The sequence below is a fragment of the Aotus nancymaae genome, unplaced genomic scaffold (genome assembly GCF_030222135.1).
Source record: "Aotus nancymaae isolate 86718 unplaced genomic scaffold, 86718_ANA_hifiasm-v0.15.2.pri h1tg000014l, whole genome shotgun sequence".
Taxonomy (NCBI): Eukaryota; Metazoa; Chordata; class Mammalia; order Primates; family Aotidae; genus Aotus; species Aotus nancymaae.
The window spans coordinates 65,904,538-65,929,975 of NW_026988425.1; the positions used below are offsets into that span (position 1 = coordinate 65,904,538).

The following is a 25,438-nucleotide window of genomic DNA, read 5'->3' on the forward strand; positions in this document are numbered from 1 at the left end:
ACCTAACCTTGGAAAGCAAAACTAGCTTCACTATTTTTGGCAAAATGCTTTGGTAAAGACTCATTCGGAGCGAGAAGTAAGTTCTACAATTCTCCAACCTACACCTCTAGGGAGGGGGGAGCTGCTCGAGTGGTGAGCAGAAACTGAGCGCCTCCATTGTTTCTGGGAAACGTGAATAGGCCCTTTCTTCGGAGGGTACAGAACTTCAGGATTATAGCCCAGTGGAGACTGAGCGGACTTACTCAACCCTAACTGTGCACAGGACCACGCTCTCCGACCCCTTTGTGGCCGCTCCCAAAGCTACGTGCAGCGCCCCAAACCCGGAGTCCCTCGTGGAGAAGTAAGAGAAGAGGGACTCACTGTACCGTCACAAACGCCTCGGCGCGTGCGCAGGGAGATACTAAGTTCGCGGCGAAGTCCGTTTCCTGACTCTTGGAGGAAGCGGCCTTGTGTCACTTCCGGCTTCCCTTTAGCTGCCATCTTGCGTCCCCGCGTGTGTGCGCCTAATCTCAGCTGGTCCACCCGAGCCCCCCTGAGCACCAGCCCTAGTCCCCCGCGCGACCCCTTATCCGCTCCGACAAGGTACAAAAAGGCTCTGGACAGCGGCGTGGTAGGCGGACGGGAGCGGGGGCGGGAAGTTCCCTGAAGGAGCGAGACAGGGAGGGACAGGGCTGAGGAGGAGAGGAAGGCGATGCGACGGACAGGCGCACCGGCTCAGGCTGACTCTCGGGGGCGAGGTCGAGCCAGGGGCGGCTGCCCTGGGGGCGAGGCGACGCTGTCTCTACCTCCACCTCGCGGCGGAACCCGAGGACAGGAGCCTCAGGTACCGCGAGGCTTGCGGAGAGTGGCCGGGCCGGGCAGGCCCTGGCTAGGCCGAGGCCAGGCCAGGGCCAGGGGTGGGGGGTGCTGGCCAGGCGTGGGGTAGAGCCTTGATCCGGGCCTGCCTAGAGCGGGGAGCTGTGGGGGAGTGGTGGGGAGGCGGGTGCTCTTTGGGCTCCCTGGAAACCGCAATTTGGAGCTTTGCGGGGTGGATTTGGGATCCAGGTTTCGGCCTGTGTAGGACATTTATTTTCCTGCTGGTGTCTTGGAAAATAACGAGCATGGAATGCTGGAGTGAGCGAAACCCTTCCTTGCTGAGGATTTCCTCTTTTTCTAGATGAAAGAAACAATCATGAACCAGGAAAAACTCGCCAAACTGCAGGCACAAGTGCGCATTGGTGGGAAAGTAAGTTTTAATAGTTCGGGTTTTTTTTTTCAAGGCACTCCTTTTGCGTTTCTCATATTATCGGTGACCGGTGACAGACTTTGCTTACCGAGGGAAATTCACGGAGCTAGCAAATCCGAGGGGAAGGGGAGACGAGGGTTAGATAGAAATACATCCGTGACACGAGCTAAAAACATTGCTTTTGTGTAAATATGTTTGTGTTTTCAGTGTTACAGTGTGTAAGTTGAACGAAAGTGTTTCCTAATTTAATTAGTAAGGAAAATGTGTCACTTCAGTTAGATTATTGTGCACATCATACCCTTGACTTGTTTTGGCCTAAGTTGTATAAAGTCAGTGCTTGTTTATGTGTCTTGTAAATTGAGACCTTTCTGCACTGCTTTCTGAACTAAATATTCTTTAGGGTAGTTGCATATTTTCAAGGGTATTTGAAGATGTAGGTACATGTTGGAGTTCAAGAGCAGTGACTATTAGATTTGAAAATGTAACCCAAGTAGATTTCTTTCCTGTTCTGACTGTATTACTATAAAAATGAGGGGATTAAAGTGACTGATATATAAATGATCAGTTTGTTTTTTCCTGGTGGATATTAATTCACATCAGGGGGATTCTTCTCTGAACTTGATTTTTAGATTGTTCTGTAATTTAATTAAAAATAAGTCCACTGTAGACAGAGGTCTACCTAGTTTGTATTGTTACCGCATTCTTGGTATTTAACAAGGTGTGGTAGCTTGTTGAAACAGAGCATGTATTTACTTGGTAAAACTTGTAAAGCTTCCATAGTACATGTTATTACCCATTAGTTTTTTACAACTGTAAGCGTTTAACTTAGAATCAGCTGTGACATAGCCAGAAATTGCACTTAGACTTAGAATACACGGCTTTATTAAATTGCTGAACTTTGCCAGCAGTGAATTTATCCTGAATTTTTTTATTTTTTATTTTTGTTGACGCTAGTAGTCGTCAAGATCCACACCTGCATATTTAACATTAGGTGTTTGTTGTCCTTTTTAATCAATTGTTTACATACTGTGGCCTTCAAGTGCCAGAAAAACTAGTATTTTTGGTGTTTGTGTTTGGATGCTCTTATATTGGTGTTTTTAACCACTCTTGCTTTCAGTACAGTTTCAGAAGGAGTAATTTGAATAATGTGCTCGTGTGCAATCTTCTTGTTGCTTTCATCATTAGGTTTTAACTTTGGGAGAAATCACTTTAGGGTAAAGGAAAGTCTTGAGGTTTGCTAGGACATTTAAAGCTGATAAAAGATTAAATTTTCTATCCTAACATCTTAATACTCGTTTAGCTAATAATGCAGGAAGTATTTCCGTAGTCCTAGAATATGGAAACATTTCTACACTGTTTTAGAAGCCTACTTATTATGGGATGTGAAATTAGGTGAGTGAATTTTGCTTTAGAGAAAACTGCAAATGTTTTCTCTAAATGTAACATTTCTTAGGTAAATGTTACAAAAACCCTTTATTTCCATATCAAAGCGTTGATGAGAATTTGTTAAGTGAAAATTGAACTCTACGTATGTGAAGTATATGAAACCTATAGAAGGTATGCTGAGTTTGTCTTCACAATCCTAGAAAATCCTTTGAATTTCTTAGAGAAGCTGCTTTGGAAACCCGATACATATATGACCATTTCGAAGTGATTTTTGTTCTTAGTAGTTTGGAGAGAAGGCTAGTAACCAATACTTTTTTGTGTGTGTGTGGCTATAAATTTTTTTTTTCAGTTAAATAACAATATTTATTTAAGCCTTAACTGTGTTGGGTCCTGAGAATATAAAATTTAAGAAGTTTAAAGTCCCTAGGTGGGCTTTAAGCCTAGCAATGGTGATAATTGTCTTTTTTTTCCTTTAATCTGTTTTCACAATGTAATATACGTAGTGCAATAGTAGAAGCATTTTTAAAACCTAGTGATGGGAATGATTTGGCATAGAGAAAGGGAGTAGTTGCAGAATTTAGGAAAGGCACACAAGAGGTAATGGCTTGAATAAAATTTTAAAGGATGAATAGGCATGGAGGTTGGGGGACAGTGAGGTAGTTTGGGTGATAGCCTTTCCCTGAGTGCTTTCAATGAGCCAGATACTGTTGTAGATACTGGGTTTAAAGCAATAAACAGGTCCTTATGGAGCTTACATTCTAGTGAGAGGAGATGGATGATAAAATGTATTTATCTCTTATAGTAAGTAATAAGTGTTATGAAGAGAAATAAACCAGAATAGAAAGAAATTGATGGGTGAGTGTAGAAGTTGCTATTTTACTTTGGGTAGTTGAGAAAGACCACTTTTACTTGGTGACATAAGAGTGGAGAAATGCAGTGAGGGAAGGAGCCATGTAGATGCTCAAGGAAGAAAGGAACAGCATGCGCAAAGGCCCTCAGGTCATAGTCTGCCTGGCCTGTTCAAAAAACAGCCAAGGTTTATTTGGCTAAAGAAGAATTTGTGTAGTAGCAGATTCAGTCAGGAGTAGCATATTAAGGGCAGGACAGTTTGTGTAGGGCTCTTGTGGGTTAAGGTAAGAGCTTCAGATTTTACTCTTGAATGCTATAGAAGTATATATACAGATTAATTTGATTGTTCCATACACTATCTTGCCTGTAAATATTAATTTGGAGGTTGATTTTTATTTAATATAAAAACAGAAAAGGGGCTAGGTGCAGTGGCTCATGACTGTAATCCCAGCACTTTGGGAGGCTGAGGCAGGCAGATCACTTGAGGCCAGGAGTTCAGGACCAGCCTGGCCAACATGGTGAAACCCCATCTCTACTAAAAATACAAAAAGTAGTCAGGTAAGGTAGTGGGTGCCTGTAATCCCAGCTACTCGGGAGGCTGAGGCAGGAGAATTGCTTGAACCTGGAGGTGGAGGTTGTAGTGAGCCAAGATTCTACCACTGTACTCCAACCTGGATGACAGAGTGAGACTCCGTCTCAAAAAAAAAAAAGGGGGTTAATAATTCTGGATGTAGAGTTCTTTCAAATAAAACTTAATTTAGGTTGACATGTGCTACCTCTGATCACTTTTGAGCAAATGTAAAAAGTAGAACTTTCAAAAGATCATTTTTTTCCTTTCTCAATTTTTTGCTTCTATCTGTCTTAGCCTGCTTGCTCACTGCATAAGTCTTTGATTATGGTAATGTTCTTATACAGATCCAAAGGTTAGAAATGAATTAGAAACTATTCCTACGTGAAAAATACCTGTTATGGTATAAATGTGCTGTTACCTTTCCTTTTCTCCCTAACTTCAGGGAACTGCTCGCAGAAAGAAGAAGGTGGTTCATAGAACAGCCACAGCAGATGATAAAAAACTTCAGTTCTCCTTAAAGAAGTTAGGGGTAAACAATATCTCTGGTATTGAAGAGGCAAGTGTCATATTTTTTTTTTCTTTAAAAAACAAGATTTGGCTGGGAAAAGTTAATGCTCATGCATTAATTGGGTTTTTTTTTTTTTAACTCCCAACGAAGTATTTCATAACCTGCTAGACTTTAAAGTCCGTAAGACGTGTTTCTACCATGAATTAATGAATATCAGGGAGATCATTAAGTCTGGATGCTATTAGAATGTATATTCCATTCCAGGCAAAATTTCACCTGTGCTTCACAGTGAAATACTGGATTAGTTAGCCAGACTTAGTTTAATAAAACATCTATTTTTAAAGAGACTTTGGTCAGCATTGCTAATTTAAATTTTTCTTTTCTTAATAGGTGAATATGTTTACAAACCAAGGAACAGTGATCCACTTTAACAACCCTAAAGTTCAGGCATCTCTGGCAGCGAACACTTTCACCATTACAGGCCATGCTGAGACAAAGCAGCTGACAGAAATGCTACCCAGCATCTTAAACCAGCTTGGGGCAGACAGTCTGACTAGTTTAAGGAGACTGGCTGAAGCTCTGCCCAAACAATGTGAGTTTCCTAGTAGTGGTTTTACTGGGGGAATTACTCATTTAGCAGCTGATTTCTGTGATCTCGGGCCCAGAATGGATATGAGTATTTTTAAGTTTGGAAATGCAAGCTTTAAAAATAACAGATTTGTAACTGATTTTAAGCAAGTGTCTTTGCTGAAGTTTGCAGTAATTTATGTAGTGTGCTATCATCATTACACTTGATTTTGTGGGATGTTTTCTACTTACTTGATTTGGATCAGATACTTTATTACTTTATTAACTAGAAATGATGAAAATGTTAATTTGGTACTTTGCTGATAACTACTTGTAAGTTTGGATTGTTCAAAAAATATATCAGTGTAAATTATGAAACTACTTCAGTTGCATCTATATAGTTGATATTAACAGTAATCTTTAAAAAATGGCCTGCCAGTATTCTGGCATTTTTAATTCCAGTGTGATAGGGATTTTATTCAGGGCAGAAAATAATGTAGCTGAATATGCATCTGAGGATGTGGCAATGTTACGCTATTTTCTGCCTTGTGCTTACAATTTTGAAGAATGGGAATGCAGGAGCAAGTCACATTCATATATGACTTTTTAGTTACCCATGATTTTCTTTTTTCTTTTTTTCTTTTTTTTGAGATGGAGTCTCAATCTGTCACCCAGGCTGGAGTGCAGTGGCGTGATCTCAGCTCACTGCAACCCCTACCTCCCGGGTTCAAGCAATTCTCCTGCCTCAGTCTCCTGAGTAGCTGGGATTACAGGCACATGCCACCACACCCAACTAATTTTTGTGTTTTTAGTAGAGATGGGGTTTCACCATGTTGGTCAGGCTGGTTTTGAACTCCTGACCTCGTGATCCACCTGCCTTGGCCTCTGAAAGTGCTGGGATTACAGGTATGAGCCACTGTGCCCAGCCTAGTTGCCCATGGTGTTCTAGCTGTTGACTCAGTCTATCTCAGTTTATATTTTTATTGCCATATTGAGATGCAGGTTCTAAACTGGCCTGGCTTTCAGAGTTGAGGTAAGCTTTTCAATTATCCCACTGATGCCTGTATGGGGCTAGTACATAACTCTCCTGTGTAAGTTCATATTCTTATGTGATAAAGGAAAGTGGATACTTATCACTCGTGGACTCTTAATTTTTTTTACTATAATGTTTTCATTTCAATAAGTGATTGTTGAGCATCTCCCTTATGCCACACACATAGTAGTTGAGAAAATGGCCTCTTCATTTGTCTCCCAAAATAAATCTTACCATAATTTGGTATATGGGTTTTACCTGCTCCCTACTTCCCTTATACTACCTCAGGGCCTGTGGTGGCCCAGAGGGATTAAAAGGATGGGTATGGAATTTTGTTTGTTGTCTGTTCCTAGTATTTTAGCCTATTTGTAGACATTAGAATATCACGTTATTGATAGTACTGTATGTAGATAAAGTCCCAAGTCCCAAATGTCCCTTATCACGAAAATAAGTTGTAATAACACTTGGCATTTCATCTGGTTTTTTTTTTTTTGGTTGTTTTGTTTTTTTGGGGGTGAATATTTATTAAAAATCTAGACAAGTAATGTTTACATTTTCCTTTCATAGCTGTGGATGGAAAAGCACCACTTGCTACTGGAGAGGAGGATGATGATGAAGTTCCAGGTAGGAACCTTTACTTGTGGCTAACCTAGAGAATCTTAGCAAGGGAGAATAAGAAATTTTTGTAGGAAAAACTACCCAGGGAATAGGGATTGTAAGTTAAGGTGGACATAGACCTTACTTAGAATGAGAAACATGATGCAATATTAAGTAATTGAGAATTATGTTTATAGACTTGACTTGGCTTGTTTCTGTTTGGGATCCCAAGGATGTGTAGATATCTAACCTTAAATATTGAATGAATAAGTATATATATTGCACCCTAAATATAACTACTACGTGTAGAGCACTAATGACCCTTGCTCCCTACTTTGAAATTCATGAATTTATAAGAGGGTGTGGAGTTGTTCATCTATCTTGTGATAAATATAACCATTCTAAAATCTGTAGCAGCATAACTCGTTTGGGAATCATGAGACATTTTTGTCTCTTATTATCTGTTATTGGATAAATTTACTTTCTTCTAAAATATTTATTTGGCAGGAGAATCACTAGACTCATAAATACTCCCACTTTGCATAGGCAGGTATCCTGAGGAATCCAGGAAAATTTTAACATTGTGTGTCATTGTATTCTTTGGTTCTGCTCCCCCATATTATATTAACCAGTGTATGAGATGGGAAGAGGGGATTTTTTTTTCTTTTTTGCATTCTTGTTCTTGGGGCTATGACACAGTATTTATTATTGTTGGCAATTGAATGGCTTTCTCTCATCCCCTTTTAAGATCTGATACTTATTTGTAGATTTGGCTTTTTAAAGAATTTCTACTCTTTTCCTTTTCCTAGATCTTGTGGAGAATTTTGATGAGGCTTCCAAGAATGAGGCAAACTGAATTGAGTCAACTTCTGAAGATAAAACTTGAAGAAGTTACTGGGAGCTGCTATTTTATATTATGACTGCTTTTTAAGAAATTTTTGTTTATGGATCTGATAAAATCTAGATCTCTAATATTTTTAAGCCCAAGCCCCTTGGACACTGCAGCTCTTTTCAGTTTTTTGCTTATACGCAATTCATTCTTTGCAGCTAATTAAGCCGAAGAAGCCTGGGAATCAAGTTTGAAACCAGGTTAATAAAGTTCTTTGCCTAGTATTCAGTTTTATTTTTTATTTCATTGACACCAATCTGTACACAGTAAACAAAATTGCTTATAGAAAGCTAATCATGGCATGTAATATGGCTGATAACCTTTGGAATTTGATTAAAGATTTAAAATCACAGTGTAGTATAACAGGTGGTTTAAAGTTGTCATGTTTGAAAACTTTTCTCTCCAATAGTCTTAGTGCTTCCATGGTTTATGTGGTGGGTGTAAATATGAGGATAGAGTATTCCTTAGTGGATAAACAGGCTTTTTCCCTTGATATTATCTATCTTTATTGTAAACATATATTAAGTGCCTTTTATGAATTACCTCAGTGATATTTCTCAACTTGTGAAGAGCTAATAGCTCTATTTTGTAGATTTAACCTGAGGTTTAGAACTTCTAAAAAGTAAAAGTAATCTCCAGATCCCTTCTTTGTAGGATATTTTATAAGGTGACTTGGAAAAGATAGTGTTTAGGAATGGCTCCTGGGTCACTGTCTTTTCCTTAAGTGTCAACACTAATAAATGAATAGGGTTACCTTTTTATTTAATAAAAATGTTAATGTACAGTAAAATTGAGCATATACAGTTGTAATAATTTTAACACGTAATGTCTGCCATCATAATTGTTGGAACCAAAGCAGTTCCAAACTGACATGGAACCAAACAGTTCCATCGTCCCAGAAAATCCCTCAACATAGGGTTATTGTAAAGATTTTTACAAATTATAATTAATGTGTAATCTGAACCAAGGCCAGTTGATAAAGAAAATTGACTTACTTAGTTTCTACTTGTAATGATAATTCATTTTAAAATTTCATAGCAGTTTGCAAGTAGCTTTTGAAAGTGCTATACAGCTGTATCTAAAAGTCAAACTAGGGAAAACAACGTTGTGTGTAAACAGTATTTGTACATATTTATATCATACTATTTTCCACAGAGGATGTGTATCAGTTCTGTTGAAGTACACGGCTACAGTGAGAAGAGTCCTGAAATCTCAACTGTAACAAAATTATAAAAACTAAATGCACATCTCCAGACTCATGGGTCAGGTTGGGCTGTGCTTATATAGTCAAGCGAGGCTCCACGATAATGGCAGCATCTGTCTGGGACACTCAGCTTCCTGGCAGAGAAGATAGTGGGTCATGCGCTGGCTCGTAAAGCTGTTACAAACATCATTTGTTACATATATAACTGACCAAGTGGAATGGCTCAGCAGGAGAGCAGTGGCATGAGGCCTGAGGATTTGTGTTTCTGACAAGTTCCCAGGTGATGCTAATGCTACTGGCCTACTGGCCGTGCTTTTGAGTTGCATGCAGTATTGGAGGTGACTGACTGACAAGTTTGTGGAGAATGCCACTATCTGAATATCTTTCCAGTTTCATCTAGGCCTAGAAGAAAGGGACTATCAGAAGTGCAATTGATTTCCAGGTGGACCCTGTCCCAGAATATTTTGCTTATTGGACAGATGTCTAAGATTAAGCCCGTTGTGCCTGTACTCAGCAACTTCTTTCCAACAATCTAAAATTATTTCTTCAGCTCTTTGTGTAAATAAGGGTGTGTGTTGGCGACTGGATTAATAGGGAAAGTTGTTTTGTAGCCTCTTTATGCTACAGTTATAAAGGACCAAAAGTTTAGTTGCTACAAAGGTTTGTCACATTTGAAGTTTGTGGTTTGCCCATGGTTGGGCTCCGCTGTACTTCAGAAACATCTAATTGGAACATCGCCAGTCTCATGATAGGGAAAATAGGGCGAACAATCAGCTGGCTCTTTCAAAGTTATGCTGGGAAGTGATGCATATCATTAATAAACTTCCTCAGCCAAAGCAAGTCACATAGTGTGGCTGTGGGACTGGGGAAGTATAACCCTCCAGGGTAGCAGATACATTTGAATACTAATACAATCTACCGTATCCTTGCAATTTTTCTTTTAGTTGTCTACAGTCCCTTTAGCTGCTGTTAGATATTAAAAGTGCTCTACCACTTGTTTTGTGTCTTTGCTTATAACCCTGAGAAAGAGCTTCATTGTGCAGATAAGAAAACCATCTTCAAGAGGTGAAATTGCTTATCTCAGATCACACAGCCCCACAGGTGTTAGGATGAGATTCAAATCCAAGTCTGCTTTTCAAGTTCACTACCTACTGGAAGGAATTTTAGGCCCTGGCAGACTAGAGGGGCAGACCGGAGCAAACTAGTTTTCAGCTGGAAACTGAAATAGACATCTGTTTTGATCTGAGAGCTCTTAGGATTAATACCCTTTATTTATTGAAATAATTGAGCTAAAATACGTTTGTTTCATTCCCATAACCCTATGGTGCACAGAACAGAAAGCTGCATTCTAAAATTCGGAAACAGATTTAGAAATGAGCTGAAAGTAAGATTTTGGTCTGATTCCTACTAATCATTTTTTTCTCCATTAACGCTGGATTCATGTTCTTCAGTAGCTCGCTCTTCCCTCTGCCATCCCAGTAAGATATGTATGTCTGTTTGTGTGTACATATACAATTTTTGAGAGAAATATTAAGGCAACTAATAAGAGTTTTCAGCTTTTCCAAAACAATGATTAGAAAAGTCTTCTATTCACATAAGTTTTCATCGCTCCAATCAGCACAGTCTTGAATGCCATTTTTGCAGCGAGTTCTGGGAATGCAGGCACAGTCAGCAAAGAAAACAGTATCACATCTCCAGCCTGAACACTTTGGGCACTGTAAAACTAGACAATTTTATTTATTTTTAAAACCATAACTGTTAAAATGTCAAGGTAGACTGAAAAAGATTATTATTGGAAAAGAAGTCGCCCCCTGGATCTTAAAAATATTAGTGAAAACTGCCCAGCAGGAAAATTGCAGATGTTTATTAAAGATTCGACATGTTTGGGTGAAAGAATTTGTACTTTGAAAAGCCAAGACAAGTACTACCCCTCACTATCAGCCTAAAAATAAACATACTGACATATTACATAAATAAGAAAGGGTCCCTTTGAGTTTGTACGTTCAATCAGCAGGGAAAAGAATCACTGCTAATTGGCAGCTAGCAAGAAGAAAAAGATCTCTTTATACTTTTAGTCTTAATTTGTCAAAGCATTATCTGTAATTCCTAGTATTTCTATTTCTACCGCCCACAATGACCAGACAAAGGGCAGGAAATTATCTATTTAGTGTATTTCTGGTAAGACTTTCAGATACTAACTGGGACTATTAGGTAGTGGAATTGCACGGATTGCCATGGTTTTATGAGATTGTGGGGTGATCAGGTGTCTGCCCAGTATTAAACCACCACAGGGAACAGAATGAGGGGAGGAGGGGAGGAGGAAAGTGGGGGAGAAAGAGCAAGGAAATACAAATGTTAAACAAATAATTTTTTGAGAGGCAAAGCATTCAACAGACTTTGGTCTTCACCAAGATTTCTAAAGAAATATAAAAGGAATTTGATAGTAAACAAGAGTTGTCTATCAAGATTATTTCCTTTGGTAATCCTTGCAAAACTGGCTATATTCTTAGCTAGAGAATTCATCTAGTTTAAATATGCACAAACTACTGGAAATGATAAAATCATGGATGTATCCTTAAGGAAGGCTTGTAAGTATGAGTTAATCTATGTAATTGAAGTATAAGAGTAGCCACTCCAAGAAGGCATTAAAAAATAACATATTTTCATTTTTACCTGATTCATCTGAGCAATCACCACAGTCATTTCTTGTGTCACACACCTTGTCCATATATGTCCAAGTCTTCTGGTTAGGACATTTGAATATCAAGTTTTGTGGGAGACTGTTGGGCATTTGACCTATATTAGACAAAGGCATTAGTTCTAATAGAAAACATTCATGTACGATAATGTTTTCATATAATTCTGAATTTTAGTTATTAGTTGCTGATGACTTTTTAAATTTTGATTACTTGTTTGCTTACCACAGTAGGTAGCAGATTCATCTTCCCCTTGGCTGCAGTCTAGCTTGCCATTACACAGCTGGGAAGGTGGCAAGCAAGTGCTGAGGTCCTCACACAAGAAGCCCAGTTGCTGTGAAGCTGTCTTACATTGTCGGTGTAAATCTGGAAGATTTATTTTTATTTATTTATGTATTTATTTATTTATTTGAAACAGAGTCTCGCTCTGTCGCCCAGGGTAAAGTACAGTGGCACGATCTCAGCTCCCTGCAACCTCTGCCTCCTGGGTTCAAGCGATTCTCCTGCCTCAGCCTCCTGAGTAGCTGGGATTACAGGTGCCTGCCACCACACCTGGCTAATTTTTATATATATATATATTTTTTAATATTTTTAGTAGAGATGAAGTTTCACCATGTTGGCCAGGCTGGTCTCGAACTCCTGAACTCAAGTGATCCACCTGCCTTGGCCTCCCAAAGTACAGGTATTACAGGTGTGAGCCACCGTGCCCGACCTAAATCCGGAAGCTTTATATGACAAGTATTAAGTGTTGACACAAGCATTCATGACCAAGAACATCAGCTTTAATAACATGCCCCTCTTCCCCCTTCTGTTTCTTACCATCGTTCTTTTTTTTAAATGAAGCTTTAGCTGTAACCATTCTTCTTTTCCCCATTATTTCTCCTCTCTCTTTTCTTTCTTATTCTCCCTCATTCTTTTTTGTAATACTACTGTATGTGGGCAAACAAGTGTAGACTCAATACTGCCGGAGAAGTACTGGAAGGTGCCTGGGAGAGGGTCCATAGGCCTGAGTTCCAGCTTGAGCTTTACCATGGCCTGGTTATATGGCCGCCTCCATTATTTTCTTAGGTAGAAATGAGAGCAAGGATAACTCTCTATGCTGACTTCATGGGATACTATGAGTTAAATGAGATTATTGTTTAAATGCAATTAGTCTACCCATTCAAAAAATCAATGGGAGGTAGTCAAAATAATGTGAAAGGTATTTTTAAAAATTTCAAGTGCTATAAAATTAGATGGTGGAAGTTAAATAGCTCATTGGTAACACTGCATCTCAGACATATTTACACTTAAATAGTATATACTCAGAAAATTCCAGATTGGTGTGTAGAGTGATAAGATAAACAGGCTGGAAATACTTTAGGTACCTGATTTAGAGGTGGTAGAGGGCTTGGTAAAGGTGCGTTTCACATTTTAAATATTTTGTAGTTGGAACTATGTTGACAATTAAGAGGCAGATAACACCAGTTTATATCCCTTAATCTAAGAGGTGCTTGGCATTGTGGTTTTAGGGACAAAAACCTTATGCTCTGATAATCTGAAAGAACTTGTGTCAGTTTTTGTCCTCTGAAAAATTAACGTCAAACTAGATTAGATGTGAACCTGACTTGGAGGATTATAGTTTGGGGAGGAAGCAAAAGTAGGCAAGGGAACCTACCCTGATGCAGTTCTAATGCCTATGAAAGGAGGGGGTTAATGAAGGTCTGCGTCGAAAGTCTCAGACTACAGCCAGTTCTTTTTTTTTTCCTTTTCTTTTTTTTTTTTTTTTTTGAGATGGAGTCTTGCTCTGTCGCTCAGGCTGAAGTGCAGTGGCCCGATCTCAGCTTACTGCAACCTCTGCCTCCTGGGGTCAAGCAACTATCCTGCCTCAGCCTCCTGAGTAGCTGAGATTACAGGCACCTGCCACCACCCCCGGCTAATTTTTGTATTTTTAGTAGAGACAGGGTTTCACCATATTGGCTAGGCTGGTCTTGAACTCCTGACCTCAGGTGATCCACCCTCCTTGACCTCCCAAAATGCTGGGATTACAGGTGTGAGCCACCAGGCCCAGCCTGCAGCCAGTTCTAAGGAAATTTCAGACAGGGCAAGTTAGAGTCTTTGAGGCAAAGTCACCCATCAACAGAGTCCCATGTCCTGAGGGATGGGTAGCACTAGCAACCCCACAGTGCTCAGTCATTGCCTGGGGACCACATGGGGAAGAGCAGCCTTGGCATGAATGTGGTGGTGGGTCCACACAGGTGGTGGCTGGGGCTGTCAGTTAATGGAGCTCCCTGACACAGATTCTCTTGAAGATCTGAGCAGAGCACTTCCATGCACTATAGTCATTAAAATATTCAAAATGCTTATAGGTTATTAAGCTTGAGCCTGATTCATGTCTGTAGCCCTAACGCTTAGCACGGTATTTAGCACATAGTATGTGCTCAATAGATGCTTTTCTGAATGAATGTTCAAAAGGTAAAATGAGAATCCAGATCTTACCCTTATGTCCCGTTGTGTAGAATCCTACTAACTCCCAAAGCTGACTAGGATCATGAGTCTAAAACTGTTCCCATCAGACCAACACCCTAAGACTTAGGTTTTTTTTTTTTTTAATAGCAATTTGATGAGTCAGTTCCCATGTATCAAATCTATCACTTTCTCTACTCTCCATTTCCTTCATTGAAACCACACAAATGTTGCTCGCTTTTATCATCTCAAAAGCCTTCCGTGGCTCCACTTCTGGCAGCATCAAGGCTTAGTTCTTTAATCAATACGCATAACTGAAGGCCTTTGTCTAATAAGCATGTAGCAGGGCTGGGATTAGAAGGATGTCGCTTGCCTTCAAGATGCATTCCAGAACAGATAATTACCGCATCATGTGGCCAGGAGCTGGGTTGGTGTTTATGCAGGGTTTGTGGAAGCACAGAGGTGGCACACCTCACTCAGTCTGAGGACACCTAAGATTAGTATTAAACCCTATATGAACCAGCCAAACAAGCAATGGAAGAAGGGCATCATGGCAGAAGGGAGAGTGTCTGTCAGAGTATGGCAAGAGGAAGCATGGTGTGACTGTGCAGATGTGTGTCTGCAATGCAATTCAATGCTACTGGACCACAGTCCTCCCTTATTTTTCACTCACCGCACCCCTTAACTACTCAGTGTGATTTTTCACCTCTCTTCCTCACAATACTACAAGTATGATGTAAGGTGAAGTCCTAATCCTTTGTATCCCATCAGAAGGTATAGAGTTTTCATCTCTGACAGACCCCTTCCCAAACCTCAGTCTAAATCCGAAACCCCCAACAGGGTTTCACTCCAGTTCTTGCTTTCATGACTGTGTCCCTTCAGCACGAGCTCTAGCTGATTTCTCTCAAATTACTGGAAATACGTATCATCTCACTCCACCTAGTTCCTAGTTGTGTGCCGTTCTGTATTGCCCACCACTGTTTCACCAGTCTCATCACAGTGGAAACTCCTGGAAGGTGGAAACTGTATCCTGGCTTCAGAGTCAGGCTCACCTGGATCAGAAACCTGGCTTATTAATGTATTTGCGATACGATCTGAGGCGAGTTGCCTCCCCCACCGACTCTCGGTCATAATGGTGATAGCACCCTGCAGGTTTGTTAAGAATAAAATAAAGATGAGATGTGTAAAATGAACAGAGCAGTGGCTGCCACCTCACTCACACTGAACATTATCAGTAGACTCACCCATTTTAGAAATAGATGGAGTATAAATATACTCTTGTTGGTTGAGTGAATTATTGACAGATTGGTAACCCAGAAGTGACACATACTTGCAGGTTTTACAGGTATTCCAAAGGTGATCCCAAGACCAATCACAGCAGCGATCACGCCCAGCAAAAGGACCGCCATGCAGGAAGTCAGAAGACATTGCCTGGTAGGAGGCCAGCTGTGATCTGTCACCGCAAAACACATAAGCACAAAAGAGAGTCTTCATCACAGGGCAGAGGTTCACAGGGGGGATACAGTGTTACCTAATCAGGTGCTGTCCGGGTTTTCTCACTGCGCAAGGCAGAAGCCAAAATTCTAAGACCTTGAGTATGTGCATTTAGTGATAGTGGTGCTTTTCTGGTCTACAGTTTCTAATGTGATCTTCTGGCAACCAGCCTCGTGATGAGTAAGTATTTCTCCCCTCGTAAAAAGGAAGCTTTACAATGAAGAAAGAGGGCACAATGAGGTGAAGTGACTTATCAGGTTGATGCTGATATAAACGGAGCCCAGTCTTCTGGTTCCTGTCTGGGTAGGGCTGCTTCTACTGTGCCGATGTTTCCCGGGCCCCACCCCAGACCTACAGAATCAGACTCTCTAGGGGTTGGGCCGGGAATCTGCACATCTTCTGAATACCTTGAGTTGTCCTTAAACATACACAAATTTGAGAACACAGCCCTATACCAAAGATGCCAGCCTGGGCAACATAGTGAGACCTCATCTCTACAAAAAGTTAAAAACTGAAAATAAATCAGCTGGGCATGGTGCTGCACCCCTGTAGTCCTAGCCTACTTGGGAGGTTGAAGTGGGAGGATCACTTGAGTCCAGGAGGTTGAGGCTGCGGTGAGCCATGATAGAGCCACTGCACTCCAGCTTGGGCAACAGAATGAGACAGAGGTTCAAAACCAAAACCAGGCCAGATGTGGTGGCTCACGCCTGTAATCCCAGCATGTTCAGAGGCTGAGGCAGGCAGATCACTTTAAGGTCAGGAGTTCGAGACCAGCTTGGCCAACATGGTGAAACCCCATCTCTACTAAAAATAGAAAAATTAATCAGGCATGGTGGCATGCGCCTGTAATCCCAGCTACTTGGGAGGCTGAGGTGGGAGGATTGCTTTGAATCTGGGAGGCGGATGTTGTAGTGAGCCGAGATCACACCACTGCACTCCACCCTGGGTGACGGAGTGGGATCCCATCTAAAACAAAACAAAACAAAACAAAACAACAAAAAAAAGCAAAGATGAAACGCAGACCATGATTTTGGGATCCAATTAGACATGCCAAAGGACAGTCAAACATTTGTCATCTGCTTGGTGGTTTCTGGAGTAAGCAATCATTGAAGAACAGGAAGGGGGAGCTGCTTCCGATTTAAAGTGGCTTGGCACGACGAGCAAGAACTTCCCTGACCAGTTTTTTTGGCAAACCACGAAGAGAAAGAGTGCTCAGACCACTCGTTATTTTATTTTGTTTTATTATTATTTTTTTAACAGAGACAGGACTTTATTATGTTGCCAGGCTGCTTTTGAACTCCTGGCCTCAAGCAATCCTCTCACCTTGGCCTCTCATGTTGGGATTGCAGGCATGAGCCATGGCACCCAGCCTCATGATTTTTTTTTTTTTTTTTTTTGTCAGTTACAGCAGCTCTACCTTTTGCAAACAATGATACATACCTTTGATATTTCCAAAGCGACCCATTGGCCAGAGTTTCTAAACAACTCTGAACCTTCCTCAGGGGCTGAGCCTGGAGTTGTGGGATCTCTTGGTCCCCCACCTAAGAAACTAGTAATCAAACCTCCTTTTGGGTAAACAATATATTTCAACAGAAAGGAAACGAAGTGGTGTCTTTTTATAAGAGCCAGTCCTAGACTCTAATTTTTTGTCTCTGGAACTGTCAAATACACAAATAAATGCTTTTAGCTCTATCATTGGATAGTGTTTCTGAATTAGCAGCCCTGTCCCATAGCTATGAATATTCACATTCTTGGTGAAGAAACTTAGGCTTGAAGAATCTAAGTGTCACAGCCTGTCAGTGGTAGAAACAGGGACAAGGAGGCAATTAGACACTCCAAGTCTATTTGCCACACCAAAAAGCCCTGCTGAAGACTCTCACTCTGCCAGACCACAAGGACCCTGCAATCAAGGCCTTGCTCCTTGAACCAGATCTGGGTTCAATGTTAGTTTATTCTTCCCACAGTAGCTATAGCCTTTAAAATAGCCTTACTCTCTCAGCTGGGCACAATGGCTCTTGCCTGTAATCATGTCACTTTAGGAGGCCAAGGTGGCAGGATAATTGAACCCAGGAGTTTGAGATCAGCCTGGGCAACATAGTGAGACCCTGTCTCTACAAGAAGTTTTTTTAATGTTTTAATTGGCCAGGCATGGTAGTGTGCACCTCTGGTCCTGGCTACTTGGGAGGCTGAGGTGGAGGATTACTTGAAACTGGGAGGTCAATGCTGCAGTGAGCCGTGATTGTACCACTGCACTCCAGTCTGGGTGACAGAGTAAGACCCCATCTCAAAAAGGGGGAAAAAAAAAGGAAAATAATTGCCATAGGGAAAAAGAAAATAAAGGTTTTAACTCTTTGACTTAGAAATCCTACTTATTTTATTGAGAAAGAGCTTTACTCCTGTCGCCCAGGCTGGAGTGCAGTGACGCAATCTTGGCTCACTGCAACCTCCTGCCTCCTGGGTTCAAGTGATTCTCCTGCTTCAGCCTCTCAAGCAGCTGGGATTACAGGCACCTGCCACCATGCCTGGCTAATTTTGTACTTTTAGCAGAGACGGGATTTCACCATGTTGCCCAGGCTGGTCTTGAACTCCTGACCTCAGGTGATCCACCCATCTTGGCCTCTCAACGTGCTGGGATTACAGGCATGAGCCAACCACACCTGACCTAGAAATCCTACTTATAAGGCTCTATTCTAAGCATATAATTGGATATACACAAGAAAGCTTTAGACATAAATGCTTTTTTTTTTTTTTGGAGATAGGGTCCTGCTCTGTTCTCCAGGCTAAATACATTGCAGTGATGCTATCACAGCTCACTACAGCCTTGAACTCCATGGCCCAAGTGATTCTTCCACTTGGCCTCCCAAAGTGCTGGGATTACAAGTGCGAGCCACCAGGCCCAGCCAATATATTTTTTTTAAATAGTATAATTGATAATAGGAAATAATAAATGCTAAATAATGCTAAAATACATATTAAACAACTGTTTACTAAAAGGGATCAAAATAAACTACCCTACTTTGTATATAAAAGTTTCTTTATTTTTTTTTGAGATGGAGTTTTGCTCTTGTTACCCAGGCTGGAGTGCAATGGCGCAATCTCGGCTAACCACAACCTCCGCCTCCCAGGTTCAAGCAATTCTCCTGCCTCAGCCTCCGGGGTAGCTGGAACTACAGGCATGCACCACCATATCTAACTAATTTTGTATTTTTAGTATTTTTAGTAGAGACAGGGTTTCTTCATATTGGTCAGGCTGGTCTTGAACTCCTGACCTCATGTGAGCTCCCAAAGTGCTGGGATTACAGGTGTGAGCCACAACACCCAGCCTATAAAAGGTTCTTGACTGTGTAAAACAATCATATGAAAACACTAAGCATGAAAACAAAGACTGGGGGAGTTACAGGCTATCTCTGGGTTGTGGCTCATTTGCTCATCATTCATTCCTTTGGCTAACATTTATGGAACATTTACTCTGTGTTAGGCACTATGCTATATATATAGATACAAAGGTGAACAAGAAAAGATATCTACTTTGCCCTTGGTGAATGTACTTAGCTCTAGATAACAATGAAGTTTTTAGCAGGGAGGTTTGTTTCAGAATCACCAGAACGTGCTTGTTGAAAATACACATATCCCATACCTCATCCCTGAAGATTGGGGTTCACTGAGTCTGGGACGGGGTGAGGCATAATGTAATTTATTTAAAACTCTCTCTTAGTGATTCTGAAATACAGGCAGGATGACAGCTACTCTTTTGGAATAGAGGACTCCAAACTTTTATGATTCTATATCCCTTCAGTAACAAAATAATAAAATAAAATAAAATTAGCATTCTGGCCAGGCACAGTCTCTCATGCCTGTAATCCCAGTACTTTGGGAGACCAAGGCAGGTGGATCGCTTGAGGTCAGGAGTTTGAGACCAGCCTGGCCAACATGATGAAACCCTGTCTCTACTAAAAATAAAAAAATTAGCCAGCCATGGTGGCATGCACCTGTAATCCCAGCTACTGGGGAGGCTGAGGTAGGAGAGTCGCTTGAACCCAGGAGGTGGAGGTTGCAGTGAGCCAAGATTGCACCACTCCACTTCCAGCCTGGGCAACAGAGCAAGACTCTGTCTCAAAAATAAAATAAAAAATAAATAAAATTAGCATTCTCCCACAATTTATTTATAAATTATACACCTGTACTAGTCCACTAATAGGCATATTGTAAAACATTGTCCAAAATTTAAATTTAAGATGGATGAGATTAAATATACAATATGAAAATAAAGATTATAATTTTTCTCCTCTAATCCTACTAGATCATCTTTTCCACCTCGTGTGATCCATTTGGAAATTAATTCTCTCATCTAAAGGATAATGAAGCTGTGAGAGGTCAACAAGAAACAAAGCTTTTTTTTTTTTTTTTTTTTTTTTTTGGAGTCAGAGTTTCACTCTTGCTACCCAGGCTGGAGTGCAATGGCGCGATCTCGGCTCACCGCAACCTCCGCCTCCTGGGTTCAGGCAATTCTCCTGCCTCAGCCTCTCGAGTAGCTGGGATTACAGGCATATGCCACCATGCCCAGCTAATTTTTTGTATTTTTAGTAGAGAGCGGGGTTTCACCATGTTGACCAGGATGGTCTCGATCTCTTGACCTCGTGATCCACCCACCTCGGCCTCCCAAAGCGCTGGGATTACAGGCGTGAGCCACTGTGCCCGGCCAACAAAGCTATTTTTAATAAGTCATTGCTTATTTAGTGCCATAACCCTCAAGGGTATCCAAAAATCTAATGCAAATATTAATAATTAAAATGAAATTAGAGCTAAAAATAGGATTAAACATTAAAATAGACCTGTGACATTAACATAAAAGTAGAACAAAGCATGTTGTCTTGGTCCATTTTCCACTTCTACAACAGAATTCAACAGACTAGGTAATTTTATTTTTAAAAAGGAAATTTATTTCTCATAGTTCTGGAGGCTGTGAAGTTCAATACCAAGGTGCCATCATCTGGTGAGGGCCTTCTTGCTACATCATAATATGTTTCCAACACATGAAATTTGGGGGATACATTCAAACCATAGCACATGTATTTATTACTCCAGTGCCTATTATATAATTGCAAGTCATTCCACTGCAGGTCAGCAGACATGAGAAAACGTTATGGGGTATCTATGCCCCAAAATCTATCTTAAGCCATTAACAACCAAGCGAGAAGGAGAAGGAGTTGTACAGACAGTTCCTTCCAAATGATGATGAGCTTACACAAAACCTGAAGGGTGAGGTTGGGACAGTGGGATCCTGAGGAGGGACTGGGGCTAAGAAATGGGGAGTACTTAAAGTGCAAATCCTCACTCACATATCTTTTGGCGGAGGCCGATACACATGCACGTGCACGCAGACACACAGGCACAGGCGTACAGAGCAACGGTTGTCAGGAAATTGAGCTGAGGTGCCCAGAAGGCTTGCACTGCCTTTCCTAACTTGCTGCTGAGACCCCATCTGGTGCAAGGCCAATTTCTATACTCAAGAGGGCAGCAGAGAGCAATGAATGGGCCCTGATTCAATTTGAGATCCTCAGCACATGGGCCAATAACCACCACCCTTGCTGCTTGCTTAGAGCATCATGAACCCAAGGACTGGAAGGGCCAGAAGATACTCATGCCTGTTCCATGCTACTTAGGGACGGTTGACCAGGACTTTTTTTTTTTTTTTTGAGACAGAATCTCACTCTGTCACCAGGCGCCAGGCTGGATTGCAGTGGTGCGACCTCGGCTCACTGCAGCCTCCGCCTCCTGGGTTCAAGCAATTCTCCTGCCTCAGCCTCCCAAGTAGCTGGGACTACAGGCGCGAGCCACCACGCCCAGCTAATTTTTGTATTTTTTAGTAGAGACAGGGTTTCACCATGTTGGCCAGGATGGTCTCGACCTCTTAACCTCGTGATCTGCCCACCTCGGCCTCCCAAAGTGCTGGGATTACAGGCGTGAGCCACCGCGCCCGGCCGACCAGGACATTTTAAGGCACTTGGAGATAAATCTCCAGCCACTTGCCCCTGCGGTTGTGATTGTGTGTTCCATTTGTAATCACTGTGAGGATTGTTTAAGTACCTTCACACTCTCTCGTTTACTTTCAGATAGCCTGTGAGGTAAATGGAAGTCGTTGGATAATTTTATAGATGAGAGACCAGATGTCCAAAGATGTGAATACTTGCCCAGACTTCAATAGCTATTATGACAGGACTTAACTTGAACCCAATTCTCCTAAAAAAGCAAATTTAGTTTATCTTGTGAAACAGCATTTCTCAGCGTTCTTAGATGGTTTGTTAAGAATCTGCAAACTCTCTGTAAGAATTAAAATTTTTGTCTTCACTACGATAATTATCTGTAACAGATTAATGTCTTCAAATAAAGAGATGACTTTGCAGAGTTATCGAGTGACACATGTATTGCTCACTTACAGAGTGTTGGTTCAGTGAAAGGTTTCTTTCTCCTAAATTAAAAACAAAGGCTGGGATGTATTAGAACTTCTGTTTTGTATGGAAACAGGCATTCTTATGTTGTATTTTGAAGTTAACAATATAGAAACAGACTAAATAAATATAAGACCAGGCTTGACCTAGTATTTTTCTGTCACTAACCCCCAAAGTAGCCATTTAGTTTCTACAAAACATGCCCATCACATTAATTGAACATGGAAAATTTGAATTTTATTAGCGAGATGGTATTTGATTTCAAATTTTTCTTTAATTATACAGTAATTGCAATGTTTTGGGTGTTTATGCCCATATGAAATTCATATGCTAAAACCTAATTACTAAGATGATGGTTTCTAAGGTGGAGCCTCTGGGAGGTGATTAGGTCATGAGGGTAAGTGAGGGTTCCAGCCTGTGAACAGGATTAATGTCCTTACAAAAGTCTACAGAGAGCAGCCTTGCTCTTCCGCTCTTCCACTTATGAGGATGCAGCAAGGAGACGCCATGTTGGAAGCACAGAACAGCTCTCACCAGAGACTGAGTCTCCTGGGGCCCTGACCTTGGATTACCAGCCTCCAGAACTGTGAAATATAAATTACTATTACTTACACATTACCCAATCTGTAGTATTTTCTTACAACAGCCCCAATGGACTGAGACAGTAACCTACAATCATGGAGCTCAGACATTGTTTTATGTTTGTAGGTATTGAAATAACATTATTATAGAAATGAAAATGATAGCAACATGATGAGACCTGGGGTCTGCAATAACTTTTCAAGAATACGAAGGGGTCCATCCATCACTTGGTTTGAGGAACAGACCGCAGAGGACCCTGCCTCATCTCCTCCCACTCCAGGCTGTCCCACCCTGAGAGCTGCTGAGGCTCCTTTTGCTCCTCTCTCCTCTTCAGCACGTCAGCTCCTATTCTTCTGTAACTGACTCCACACTCAGCTCCTCGGCACCTCAGGGGGTTATCTTTCTTGGAAAAAGTTTTGGGACCCTAATCTAGTCCAATTACCATATTTTACACATGAAGGAACTGGGGCCCAGATGGATAAAGTGACTCATTCAAGGGCACTGGAGATTGGAGTTGGCTCTCCTGATCCAAAGTCCAGGGCATAGATCCCCAGGAAAAGCACAGGGAAGCAGCACTCACTACTTCCTACAGGCCTGCTAATTTCCTGTTTCAAAATGGGAGCAAGGCTAGACCACAGTCATGGCTACAAGGCATTATAAAAGGCATGATTACTGGTGTAGCGGACTCCCCACCCACCTTCAGCACAGTGATTAAAGTCCAGCATCAAAGCCTCCCTCTTCCCCAGCAGAGGTTGCATGATGAAAAGCAGTCACTGCTCTGGGGGTCAGCAAACCTGACACTGGGCACCCTTGGACAAGCCATTGCTACTCTTAAGGCTTCTGTGTCCTGTTCTGTAAAATGACCAGGATTACAGTAGAATTTCCGTGTTTCCTATTCTTCCGTAAAGATAAAAATCCTGTGGAGTGGGCTGAGCATGGTGGCTCATGCCTGTAATCCCAGCACTTTGGGAAGCCAAGGTGGATGGATCACCTAAGGTTAGGCGTTCAAAACCAGCCTGGCCAACATAGTGAAACCCTGTTTCCACTAAAAATACAAAAATTAGCCAGGTGTGTTGGTGGGCATTTGTAATCCCAGTTCCTTGGGAGGCTGAGGCAGGAGAATTGCTTGAACCTGGGAGGTAGAGGTTGCAGTGAGCTGAGATCGTACCACTGCACTCCAGCCTGAGCAACAGAGTGCGACTCCGTCTCAAAAAAAAAAAATCCCTTGGAGTGTTTATTAAAAACTTAAATTTCTGTGCCTCAATCTAAATTTGGACTATCCAGGGGAGATGCCTGGTAATCTATATTTAACATGGTAATCTACATTTCATAAGTGCTCCACCTCATTGTTTTCCACCAGAATACAGAACTGGATGAGTGGGCCCTAAAATTCAGAATCAGTAAAAGCTCCAGATGTACTATAAGTGTGAACGTGAGAGGGAGAAACTGGAATTAGTATCAGCCGTTCACACATGACAATAGAGATGTCAGATTTGTTATTGAGTCACTCAGCAACGCTCTGAGGCACTGCGAAAACAAGATGAGTGGGTTTTCATCAGAAGAGTGAGTGGAGAGAGGTCAGCCATGTGGTGTGCCCTGAAGGCAAGGGCAGCCCTACAAGGAGAGCAAAGGTGACTGGCTTGGGTGCCAAGGAGCAGCCATGCAGTTTCCAGGGAGAATGGTGGTAGGCATGCAGAGGAGGCCAGAGTGAGCCTGGAATGGAGCCCTCTATATGTCTTTCAGGGCCTCGAGTGGAGCTGACTATGTTGCTGCATTTCAGACGATGGGTATTTGTCCAGTGTGGCATATAGATTAGTGGTCCTGGCTTCAGGGGAATCAGTTGGTCTCCCCTGCTTACATGTCCTTAACTCTGTGGGAAGCCAAGTTCCACTGGATGTCTTTATGGGTAGTGGCACCATCCAGTCAGAGAGAGATGAGGGATGTTGAAGAAACATTATTCAGACACTTTGTGTTGGTCGGTTCTTGCTTTGCTACAAGGAAATACTTGAGGCTGGGAAATTTGTAAAGAAAAGGGGTTTATTGGCTCTCAGTTCTGCAGGCTGTACATGAAGCATAATGCTAGCATCTGCTTCTGGTGAGGGCCTCAGAAGCTTCCCATCATGGCAGAAAGTGAAGGGGAAGCAGGCGGTGTCACATGGAGAGAGAGAGAACAAGAGCGAGAAAGGGGAGGTCCCAAACTCTTAGACAACCAGATCTCTTGGGAACTGAGTGAGAACTCACTCATCACCAAGGGGATGGTGCCAAGCTATCCATGAGGGATCTACCCCATGATGCAATACCTCCCACTAGGCCCCACTTCCAGTATTGGGGATCACATTTCTGCATGAGATTTAGATGGGACAAACATTCAAACCATATTACACTTGTGAAAACAATAAGAAAGCTTCATTAAAGACTATTGAAATAGAGAAGAAAGACTGAACTCAACTCTGAATATAGCAAAACCAGCTGGGAATTTATAGCCAATGAGTCAGAGTGAGGGTTCAGGGGATGGAAGATTACTCAGAAGGAACTGATTAGACATCAAGGATAGGTGGATTCTCAATAAACTGGCTTAGCAGGATTACTTGCTAAGACTGGGCTCAGCAGAAAAATGTCAAGGGTGAGAGGCCAAGTTCAAGGCCTAGCAAACAAGATGGCTCAGAGGAGCCCAACTAATGTTTGGCCAAGGAGGAAGTCTTTGTCAGGGGTTGAGACCTCCTATGTTTGAGGAGTTAATAAAAAGCTAATGGGAATGTGAATTTCTTTCTGTTTAGCTAAGATGCTGGCTGACAAGCACTATCTTTGGGTAAATATGGAAGACTGAACTGAGCACTTGTACCTCTTGACAGAGGTAATATAATAATAATAATATAGTAATGCCGGGCATGGTGGCTCAACCCTGTAATCCCAGAACTTTGGGAGGCCAAAGCAGGCGAATCA

At 41.6% G+C, this 25,438-nt stretch overlaps 1 protein-coding gene across 2 annotated transcripts; it reads left to right on the top strand.

Moving 5' to 3' along the window:
* The first annotated feature begins 449 nt into the window (after positions 1-449).
* On the top strand, positions 450-7,849 carry BTF3 (basic transcription factor 3). 2 transcript variants are annotated; one of them, XM_012462174.3, is made up of 6 exons: positions 450-823; positions 1,157-1,225; positions 4,474-4,587; positions 4,930-5,131; positions 6,707-6,763; positions 7,546-7,849. In XM_012462174.3, exons 1-6 carry the CDS (start codon positions 692-694, stop codon positions 7,590-7,592), a joined length of 621 nt encoding a protein of 206 aa, XP_012317597.1. In that variant the 5' UTR covers positions 450-691; the 3' UTR covers positions 7,593-7,849. The 2 variants fall into 2 exon arrangements, with proteins under 2 accessions (XP_012317597.1, XP_012317598.1); XM_012462175.2 differs by having other exon boundaries at positions 452-582.
* Positions 7,850-25,438: the final 17,589 nt, after the last annotated feature.